Source organism: Corvus cornix, chromosome 5 (genome assembly GCF_000738735.6).
Source record: "Corvus cornix cornix isolate S_Up_H32 chromosome 5, ASM73873v5, whole genome shotgun sequence".
Taxonomy (NCBI): Eukaryota; Metazoa; Chordata; class Aves; order Passeriformes; family Corvidae; genus Corvus; species Corvus cornix.
This window is the reverse complement of record NC_046335.1, coordinates 33128131-33139304: the sequence shown is the minus strand read 5'-3', so window position 1 is coordinate 33139304 and position 11174 is coordinate 33128131. Positions and strand designations below refer to the sequence as shown.

The 11174-nt window shown below is 39.2% G+C and overlaps 1 protein-coding gene across 23 annotated transcripts in view; it reads right to left on the bottom strand.

Annotated features, from left to right (window-relative positions):
• Positions 1-2099: 2099 nt before the first annotated feature.
• The window catches only part of GPHN (gephyrin), a 283847-nt gene continuing 274772 nt past the window's right edge, over positions 2100-11174 (bottom strand). For 12 of the 23 annotated variants that reach the window (XM_039552422.1, XM_039552426.1, XM_039552425.1 and 9 more), the window contains 5 exons: positions 10106-10179; positions 7369-7433; positions 6001-6104; positions 4751-4847; positions 2100-3109 (listed from right to left, as the gene is read on the bottom strand). In XM_039552422.1, the coding sequence (XP_039408356.1) occupies positions 2976-3109; positions 4751-4847; positions 6001-6104; positions 7369-7433; positions 10106-10179 (474 nt within the window). In that variant the 3' untranslated portion in view covers positions 2100-2975. The remainder of the gene's footprint in view (positions 3110-4750; positions 4848-6000; positions 6105-7368; positions 7434-10105; positions 10180-11174) is intronic. The other 11 variants (XM_039552431.1, XM_039552435.1, XM_039552432.1 and 8 more) reach the window with 1 other exon arrangement.

Genomic DNA, 11174 nt, shown 5'->3' with positions numbered 1-11174 from the left:
TTGGTAATGAAAGTATAGAAATCAGTATTTGGAAGAGTCCACTTGATTCTTTTATTCATCTGAGTGAATACAGCCAAATTTTGTGTGATGGTTCACATTCGTGGGTTCAGTCAAGGTGTTTGTACGAGGTAGCGGGGATAAAAAAGTTGCTGTAGGATTTTGCAGGTCACTATCAGATTATCCCAGCTGGATGAATGGGACTCAGAAAGCCCACTGCATACATTTTTACCCATGATCATTCCATGTACATGCACTGAAAAAATGATGTAAAAAGAAGAAAACTACAACTGTTGGAATACCAACCCCATCTTCAGTCGCTGATGGCATTGCTTCTTGTTGTTAAGGTATTATTTTGATTGTGTTAAAACCTTATATAGAGAAGTAAAAACAGGGAGAATATTCCTTAAAAATTTGCAAGTCTCAGTCCTTGAACAAAAGTAACCACATACCTGAAGGTCCCTTTGTCCTTGATTTCTTTTCTGAAGCTTCCAACTTTCCCTGATACTGTAAGTTGGGAATGTTAAAAGTACAATTTATCTATTTCTATCACAATTATATCAATTCATATTATAACAACCAAGGCAAATGCTTCAGATTTTAGGCTTGATAATTGACACATAGTTGTAAGAATGATTTATTGTACTGGTCCTAGGATTTCCTCTCCAACATACTGCTATGGCTTCCAGTGTTAATGAAAGCTGGGCTATGAGCATCTCTCTCAGAAAGTGCAAAGCTTACATTCTTGCAAAAGATTTTGAACACTGAGCAGAGGCCATTACAAGAAAACAGGGTTGCTGCAGCAGTTTTCTGATTAACCTCCAAATGGTTGGCTTGTTACAATGTGCTCATTTGTTTCTAAGTGTTACCATGACAAGAAATGGTTTAAATGTAGCCATGCATTATAGGTAGCATTGTGCCAACTCTTCGTAGCAACATTTGTAAATGTAAACCAGACCTAAGGTTTTTCTGGCTAGGTTTCCTCACATCTCCCTTTTATCTTTGTCTAGCATCTCCAATTGCATGAACAATCTTCCCTCAAGTTGTTGTTATTGGTGTCCTTTATAAATTCCTGATTTTCATTACACATGCTGCCTATAATAGCCCTTAACTACATTATAATAATCCTTTGGTTTATAATAGCCAGTGTTCTGCATTATTTCTCAGAGATGAGTTAACCCGCCTCTCTCTTCCTTCTGTGGTTTAAAATATCAGTACAGTAAAAACAGGCATCCACAAATTAAATTTTGTACCACCCTGCCACTACATAGAGAGATCACAAATGGGGACATGTAGTCCAGAACAAAAAAATATCATCAGCAAGTGTGTTACTGTTTCTCTGAACAATTAGTCCCTGGGTTGCCTTCAAACACGGTGTATGCCTACCTGTCTTCAACCTTTGCAATGGCCCATGCAGGGAGTTTCACAGCAAACAGTTTGGTTTTAAACCCAGCCTCAGGGATGCCCTCTGCAGTTGCCATGGAACTACAGCTCTGGTCCACTGTGGCAGTCAGGATTTAAACCCAATGTTCTGTCTTCTCCCTGAGTAAGTCTCCAAAAAATACTATAGGTAAATGTTCTGGCTTCACAAATGGAGTTAGTGGGATAGCATTTTACCCATGAACTCCAAGAAGCAAGGTGTTGTAGGGCACTGCTATGGTCTTAATCCCAGATGAAATGTGAAGCTACCAAAACACACAATCTGGTGGGAGCTGAAAAGCCCTTATTTCATTGGGGGGGGGGGGGGGGGGGGAGGGGGAGGTGGGGAGAAGAAAAAGAACAGTTTATCAAATTCCAGACAGTGCAGCACAAGGGCTGTGGGCAATTGCTATGCAATTTAGATGGGGGAAAAAATTATTCTCCACCTTTGACTAGTCTGATTGTAACCCCATCCCACCTCCAAATGCTGCTTCCATTTTGTCTCTTGGGAGGTGTGAGAGAGAAAGCTCACTTGGTAGTTTCAGTTCTCTCATGACACTGTACATGAGGAAAGGCCCTAGATTGCATATACTATTTTTACTCTTCCCTATGCTCTTCCCCCACCCCAAATACCCTCCTACATCACCACTTTTTTGTTTCAAACAACAAGGCTGAACAGGTGAAATTTTAAATAATGATTGAAGATTTTTTTTATTCATTTAAGTTTCAATATCATTACAGAAAATGTTATGGTACAGAGTTGTTTAACATTAGTTTTATTTCTTTGCTCATTTAATTTCCACACGAATGCTGGTAACACTAATATCTGTACAAGATCAGTCTTTGATTTTTTTTAGTTTTTAGTTCTGTACATTTTTAAATGTATTGGTTAAAAAGGCTGTCAGCACTTAAGGAAGCAATTTTTTTGTTTGTTGAAATAAAAGGTATCCAGTTACTGCCCAAGAGTACTGAGCTGGGTGGCTGCCGGGACAAGAGACATCCCTGAATGCGCAGCGAGGTGAGAAAACCTCGGGGCTTCATTGGGTTCCCAGTGCAGCCACTCTGCTTTTGGCACTGTGCACATCAACACGAGATACAAGATAAAGAACAAGCAGAAGCTCTCTGTGAAGCGGTTATGAAGCATACTAATAAGGGAAATCCAAGTGTTGTCTACGCTAGTATAAATAAGCAGACAGCCTTGTTTTAAGAGCATAAGTAGTTGTATCTTAAAGATGAGAAAAAACACAAGTTCTGCAGGCACCTACTGCTGTCTACTAAAAGCTACCGCTATTAGAACTAGCATTGAACACACAAAGCAATTGCAAGAAAAGGAAAAAGTTGCTTTGATATAATCAGAATAAATTTCTTTGTTAAGATTTGTTTTAAAGTTTTTTTTTTAAAAGGTATTTATTTAAATTCCATTTGAAATATATTTCAAGATGTTGACTATACTGATCAACTTTTATCCAAATCGGAAAAACTAGCTGTGCCGTTGCATATTACAGGATACAGTCAATGATATGTGGACATGCATCAAAGCTTCGCTCTTGCTGGTGACATCATAGCCTTCCAATGACCATGACGTCCACCACCTCCCCCTTGTGAAGCTCCACATACTGCTCTGTCTTTGGAGGTAGCATCAACAGTCCATTGGCACTGCGCATACTCATCAGACGACTGCTCATCTGATTCCCTACAGCAGAGAGGGAGAACAGGTTCAGTTAAGTCTTCAGTTAGTTCCAAATGCTGCAAGGTTCAACAAACAAAAGCTGTTATGATGAAGATGTTTATGTGGCTAACTTATTCATGGAGCTGGGATCTTGCTCTTCCAAGGTGGATGGAAACAGACAACTCTGGAGATTTAGTCAGCCTCTCACCACACTGGCTCTCAAAATCTTCACTCCCTTTGCTGGTGGCTTTCCTATCCAGCCTTCCACATTATCTGTACCGTGTATCTTGTCCTAGTAAATTGCTAATCCTATCAAAATTACTTTATTTTTCAATTTGTACACCTATTCCAGTTGTACAAACACTAAAATCAGCAGAGTCTAGAATATAATTTTTTGTATGTTCAGTTTTTAATATACTGTTCTAGAATAAATTTTATTAACTTTATTCTCTCTGAATAGAATTATGAATTCTATTGGAAAAATTCTATTGGTTGGAAAAAACCTCCAGGATCATTGAGTCCAACCTTTGACAGAACACCACCACTTCAACTAAACCATAGCACTAAGTGCCATGTCCAGTTGTTTCTTGAACTCTTGCAGGGATGGTGACTCCACCACTTCCCTTGGCAGCCTGTTCCAATGTTCAACAGCCCTTTCAAGAAGAAATTCTTCCAGATGTCCAACCTGAGCTTTCACTGGTGCAGCTTGAGGCCATTTCCTCTTGTCCTGTCACTTGTTGCCTGGCAGAAGAGACCAACCCCCAGTTGGCTACAACTTCCTTTCAGGCGGTTGTAGACAGTGATAATGTCTCTCCTGATTCTCCCTTTCTCCAGGCTAAACACCCTCAGCTCCCTCAGCCACTCCTCATAGGACTTACTCTCCAAACCCTTCACCAGGTTCATTGCCCTTCTCTGGAAATTTTCCAGCACCTCAATGACATTCTTGTACTGAGGGGCCCAGAACTGAACTAGTATTCTCCCTGTGGAGACTCACATATAGTGCTTTTTATTGAACAATTTGGATGTAGCAAAAAGACAATTAGTTGTTTAAGGACCTAAATCATCTCTTGCAAAAGTATCACAGTCAGCTTTCTAGCAGTATATAGCTAAACCAGTATTCAAATCTAGTACTTACCTCAACTGCATCTTAGTATCCAGAAGTATTCCTAGGTGGCAAACATGACTAAGAAATCCTTAGTCTGCTGTAAGAGAACACCTAGAGCCTCTGCTATTTTTCCTACTTTTCCAGTTCAGCTAAAATCACTTCTTTTATTTGTATTGCTCCTATGTCTGCCACATCTCGTGTTTGTTTAATACATGCACAACAGCAAAAGGAAGCAAATGTGCCTGACTGCAAATAAGCTTAGTGGATGTTTATAAAAATGAATGTGTGCACATATGCAAGCATACAGGTGTAGTGTGTGTGTGTACAAAGGCAGGTTATTCAAATAAAGGATATTTTAATGGTTAAATTGACGAGCCATATCAGCACTGAATTTTGTACTAATGTATGTGTATGCATGTGCACAAGTGTGTCAGCAAATCAGTCTGCATAAAGAAGGTTCTGTGAAAAAGAGTGAAAACACTCTTGGTTGTTCCCTACTCATCTGTAGGAAGGCAAGGCCGTGTGTGTGTGTCTGTCAGTCTGTGTGACTGGGCACTGACCTGTACTCTGTGCCCAAGGTAGTGGTTCTTGGTGATGCCAAGTCAGAATGCACCGATGATATTCTGGGCGGGGGTCCAATTTTACATCACATGATAACTGTAGGATTAAAAAAGGAAGTATGAACATGTCATGCATTCACATTGCACTGTCTAAGATAATGGAATAATCTGCTCAATTGCTTTTCCCTAAAAGCAGTATTTTCAAAAACTTGCATTTTGAGGTCAGATGGCGTCTAGTACAAGATTAAAAGCTGTAGAAGGCAGAGACTGCAGTATTTAAGGAAATACAACTGTGATGTTACAATATCAAATTGTGTGAAGATGCATTAAATGAAATATTTCAAAGCTGTTCCTTTACTGAGAGTTTACAGATAGTATTTCTCTAGAAAAAAGCCTGGTCTCTGGATTACATTGCATAAAGATAAAAATGTTATTTGCATTCAAAATCCTGCTAGCTCTGACGAAAGGAAAATGGCCAATCTTTGAAATGAAAAGACATACAGGGGATGGCTCATAATGGAAAAGTCATGCAAAAGTGAAGGTCATTGCAAATTGCTCTCTTTTAGAATATTTTAGCTGTGAGATAAAATCTGGACGCTTGAAAAAGGGCAAAAGAGATACACGGGATAAGCTGTAAGAGAAGAGTGCATAGCCAAGAACACTAAGAAAACTACAAAAGGTGATGTATTCCTTGGTACTTTATTTGAATCAAAAATGGAAGAAGAAGACATTATAATAACATGCCTTGAATCTATATTAAACAGGGTTACCATATCCATGATTTATTAGAAAAGTGAGAAGAGTTTCAGGAATTTATATTGCTTAGGGTGGGGATCATGTGGGTTTCTTATATAAGTAACTCAACAAAAAGGTTTTAAAGTTTGTATTTTCTGTTGCTAATACAGAACTATCCAACTCTAGGTATTCACAGAATACTCTGCATTTTTTACCACAGCCTAAAACAAATGTCTTTTTTAAACAGGAGAGTGTCCTTCCTGCTTGATTGGCAAATGGCTGCCTCTGCATCTGTATATCTTGCTCCATTAGATGGCCATCTAACTCTAAAAAATTACAGGACTGAATATTACCATGAACAGAGACTGAGAATGTACCTCTATTTGTGTGAATGTCCTTCCACTGCCAGAACTAGTCTAGGGCTCAGATTCCACAAACACAACAGTCTTTCAGAGCCCAAAGAGCTGTGCTTCAACATCTTGAGAGGATTTTTAAATAGAGGACAAGCTTCTTACCCTGGCTTTGATGATGGTGGGTCGAGGATCCAGGATACCCTGCATTTTCCTCAGTGCAGGAACAACAAAGAGATTGCAGGTGACAACAGCTGACACAGGGTTGCCTGTAGGACAAAGAACAGTTGGTGGTGATGCCCTTTTGATTTACTGTGAAATGCTGAAAGAACTCATATCTTTATGGCAATTTCACTCTGAAGGATTCTACAGAGCTTTCCATGCTATGTACTGCATCATACAGTACAGACTGCAGTGGTGTGTGGCAAGGGGTATGTGGCAAGTACATCTGTTAAAGCTACACTCTGGATGATGCTGTGCTGAGGTCCTGCTCTGACCAGAATTGCCCCATGTTCCTCAGGCCCCACCATTTGCCTCTGTTCTTCCGCTACCTTTGTCCTATGCCTACATTTGTCTGGGTCTGGAGCAGAGTTAACTGTGCATAGTTATTGGCTCTACCTTCACAGGGCTCTTTATTAGTGACTAATGGTTCCCAGACACCAAGGGAAAAATATCTTTCAACTCCCTAGCAGAGTGCCAAAATGCTTTAGGAAAAATTCAGAGGAGAATCCTACTGATTTATATGTTTTCAGTTGGCTCACAAGAGAGGTGTATGACCACCTGTCAAACACTGTCTTACATATCTGGACTTCCCTAGACAACAGTTTTAAAATAAATGTTATGATCAGACAGATGCTCCATTGGTCTGCCCCCTGGAAGAAAATGTACTGCAGCAACTAAAGCAAGAGAGGATAGAAGCACTAGAGATATATCTGAAAACCACCAGCTTATCAAGAAGAGGATTCCTTGTGTAGTCAAAATTCATGGAGAGCCAGAGCAATAAGAAGAAATTAATTCCTCCTCATTTAGGACAGAAATCCATAACAAAATGTTTATTCTGAACGAGTGCTTTCCCAGGGCACGCAGTGGGCAGCGGTGCAGCTGTGCTGCCCTCTTTTGGTTCCACAGTGTAAGCATGAGAAACAAAAATATTCCGTGGCATGTTCTTGGGTACTCCCCTCATTGTTCTCTCCATTTTCAGTATGTCAGAGTGGATGCACTGACCTACACACACAAAATATTTATGGTGAAGGTGGAGTGAGCTGTAGGAAAACACACCCCTGTAAAAAAGGTAAGGAAATTGTTGGATGGAAGAAATTGTAAGACCTGTACCAGAAAATTGTGAGGACAGGGACAAAAAAGAACTCCTTAGCACATCCCTGTAAGTCCATCTCTTCTGGAAATTTCTGAGAAAATCTTAAAGGTACCTTCCTGAGGGGTCAACACCAGGCACAGGTGCTGTGAAATGTCACTATTCTGTTTCATGACTGTCATCTATGCACAGGAACAAAAGTAATCCACAAAACATCTTACCTGGGAGTGCAAAGATTATTTTTCTTACACCGTCAATATCCAGAGTTGCAAAAGTTGTTGGCAGGCTATGGAAAAAGAAAGCTATTTAATATCTGCATTAGAATTTGACTGAACATTATCATATTATTTAAAACATCTGGAAAAGAAAACAAAACAAAGCAGGACATCTCTCTCAGCAGTTCATTAGCACCTGCTGCTTATTCCATACTGGAGGTATAATCCTCTCTTTGTGGTGACAGAATAATTTTTCTTGATATTCAACTCTGAAGTTTTAAGTACACAAGTTTGGAGAGGGAATATCTAAAAGGAGATTAACTAGTAATCAAAAATCTAAATATTGTCTTCATGCTAGAAGCCAATTAACAATGAAGCAATACTGAAATTATGCAGTTACAGAGCTGCGTTTGTTTTTCATATATGGGTTTCCGATTTTTTATAACATTGGTAACTTTAATTTTCTTACTCCAGTCTCTACAGCAGTACTGACAAGGGAGCAGTATTTCTGAGCAGCAAATGCTAGCTAGTCTGCAGATGAAGAAATTCAGATACATGGGCAGAGCTGCAGCCAGGTGAGACCCAAGTCTGTCAATGAAGAGCTCTCTCTGCCTTTCAGAGCTGCTGAGTGCTCTTTGGTGACTTGCTGTGAGGGCTATTACAGTTACACAAATAGGACAGTAATGTGACAGCTCAAGAATGTGGCTGGCAAAGAAAAGGGACTCATCCATGAAAAAAGAATTCTGTACACCTATGTTAATGTAATCCTTTCAAACATCAGAAATTATACCTTATAGGAGCAATAATTAGGCTGGTTTCCTTGGTTTCATTTTGAGCAGACCACTACCACCTGGTCAACAGATGATAGTTTATGACTAGAAACACTTTGGAGATTTGCTACACTTTGATCATTATCACCTAGTTTTGTATCTGCTAAGACTCATCTGTATCCTATTTTACCAGGGGAAGTTAGTGTTTGATGTTCCTGTTTTAAAATGCCTCTAACATGATGGGAACTATGTGCCAGACCTGCAACTGTTATTACCAGTGCACAAACCAATGTATAAAAAATCAAATTGCTAATTCATATTTACTGGAAACTCTGAATTCCCATATGACATTTCAACACCATCATTGGTAAAATCTTCCAGTACTTTCTTCTGTCAGTGCAGCTAGACAAGATAACCTTCCATGAGCTCAGCAACTTTCAGACCAAGTGGAGGGATGGTAAATCCCAGGCACCACCCTGCACTCATGAAGCACATCAAAATACAGGCATACAACAAAATCTGACTTCGCTCTTGGAACTGACTCAAGGGATTTTTTTCCCAATATAGTAACCAGAATCTTCAATCTTTTAAGATACAGCTAATAAAACCCAAAATGCAATATTTGCTATTGCACTACAGCCAATGAAAAAGAGAGTGCTTACATTCTCAATAAGAACAGATGACCAAATGTTTTGGTAGCAATAATACCTTTCTTGTGGCATAAAATGAAAAGGGACATTTAGGGATAAAAACAATTTTTTGAAGTTTTTCTAGCTAGTTATTTGCTAGAAAGTTTATTGCTGCAAGTCTACAGAGGAGTCATCAGAAGAAAGAATTATGTTTGCTTACAAGTAAGCCAGAACCAGAACTTAATATTCTGAATTCTCTAAATCGAGTTATCCATTCTTGTCAGCAGCAGAAACTGGAGTGCAGATTCTGCTTCTGGGACTTCCCTACATCAGTTGTAGCAGTATGACAGAAGCCGTGAGCAATTTCCATGCCTGGGCTACATCCACCATGGGAAGAAACAAGCTTTTAGCTCACTCATTCCTTTTGTGGAGGGGAGGTGGTGGTGGTAGGAGCAGCACAAGCACCAAGCCCACACACAGTTCTTCACCAGACTGTACGCAGAGTATTTGTCTGTTTTCACAGCAAACACCCACTTGCAGCTCTGCTCTGTGACAACAGTTCTGGGCTAGAGGGAATCATTTTGCAAAGCTGTGCTTGATCTTGTGTAGCTGGACCATTCTGACCCAGCCTTGCAAACAAACTGCTCTCCACAGGGAGTGAGGCAGAGGTGCAGACATCTTTCTGCTCTTGTAGTGTGAAGAAAAGAGAACTCTCTGTTCTCAACACATGTACTTTTCATTCTCTCTGCAGAACACACTTCCAGACTCATTGATGAGCAGTGCCACAGCATAGGAAAGCAGTGCTGAAACAGTTTTCTGAGGCAAACTAAACACATAAAGGACTGTGCTTACTTTAAAATTACGACGCTCAATATGCCAATTAGACGAAGCTTTGTAAATTAGCTGTCATTCCACCTCTCTCAAGGAACTGCTTGTGGGAATATAATTTATGCAAATTTTGTAAAATCTTTAAGCAAACTGTCCATTTAATGTCCTTATATTTCCTGGTTATTTCATGGTAATGTCAGTGTGAGCTCTGTGATCACACTGAAGGCTGTGGTAATGTTTATACCATGCTGGTTTCCCACCAGTCCCCAAACCTGATTTGCAACAGTTATCAGAGAAATATCTCTTACTGATAAAATATAATCTCTCTGTTCCAGTTAATTTCACCCATAAAGATGATGACTAATCTGAAGAGCACTGATTTTGCTGCTTTTCCCATATATATCTAACCTGTGGTTTATAGTATATTTGGAAAAGTGAAATCTACTGAAGCACTTCAGTAGGATATTTGGCCAATGTAGCCTCCACCTAGGCTGCCTAAGCAGAAAGATTTCTTACCCAGGTTTCATAAAAACTCTGCCAAAGTGAATCTGTGCGTGAAGATCAATATCCAGCACCTGTTTAAGATAGTCCTGTTTAATGAAAAAAAAAAAAATTAAGTAACATCAAAGTGGCTTTACATCATCTAAGCATTCAAAGCAATTAATTAATATCAAGTGAAGATGAAAATTTGCATATCCTGAAAGTGCTACAGCCCAGTAGGGAATTTCCAGTATTTGAAAGGAAGTGTTTTGGAAAAGAAGAAGTAGAGAACAGACTCATTAGGTGCCAAACCTGATTCCATGAGGACATACATTTCCTTAAAATTCACCTGCATTATCAGAGTCTTAGAGTACCCCACAAATACCTACTACTAAAACATTCTCTATGTCAAAGATGGAAGAAAACTTTTATGGTTCAAAGTTAAGACTTTAAATGATCAAATTATCTAACTTTTCCCGTGGAAGCTATCTAATTGTAGATTTGGAGATCTCCTACTACTTTCAAAATCAATTACTGTATTGTAGAAATCATAGTTTTCCAGGATACTGTAATTATCGTAATTTCTTGGGTCTAACAGTATAATTCACAGTGATTGGGTTTAACAATCCTTAAAAGAAAAAACTGAGTGGCTTGTGAATGAGTTCAAGTTAAATGATTTTGCATAAACACGATTGATCCAGTTATTAAAACAAATGGAATTACTTGTTTAATCTTTATTGAAAATTGCTGTGCCTAAAGATGTAGTACCCTGTCTGTTGTGTTTAGTGAGGCTAAAGACAGAGGCCATAACAGTCATCTGTGAAGACAGACTTTGAAAGCAGCAAATCTGAAAATCCCTGGCAGTTACCCTTTTTTTTTTGTGTGTGTGTGTTCAAATACTTGGAAAGCAGCAACTCATTTCAGCCAGGCTTGAACTCTCAATTATTAATTGCATGAACCCTCTTTTACTTTCTGTTTGCTTTTTGGATGTTCAGTGCTATTTCATTAAAACTGCAGAAAGCTCAGCATCAGAGGGCAGACCATCAGTGGAATATAGAGCCCATTATGAGCCAGAAGGTCTGAATGTCTGTAAGACCATTCAGCA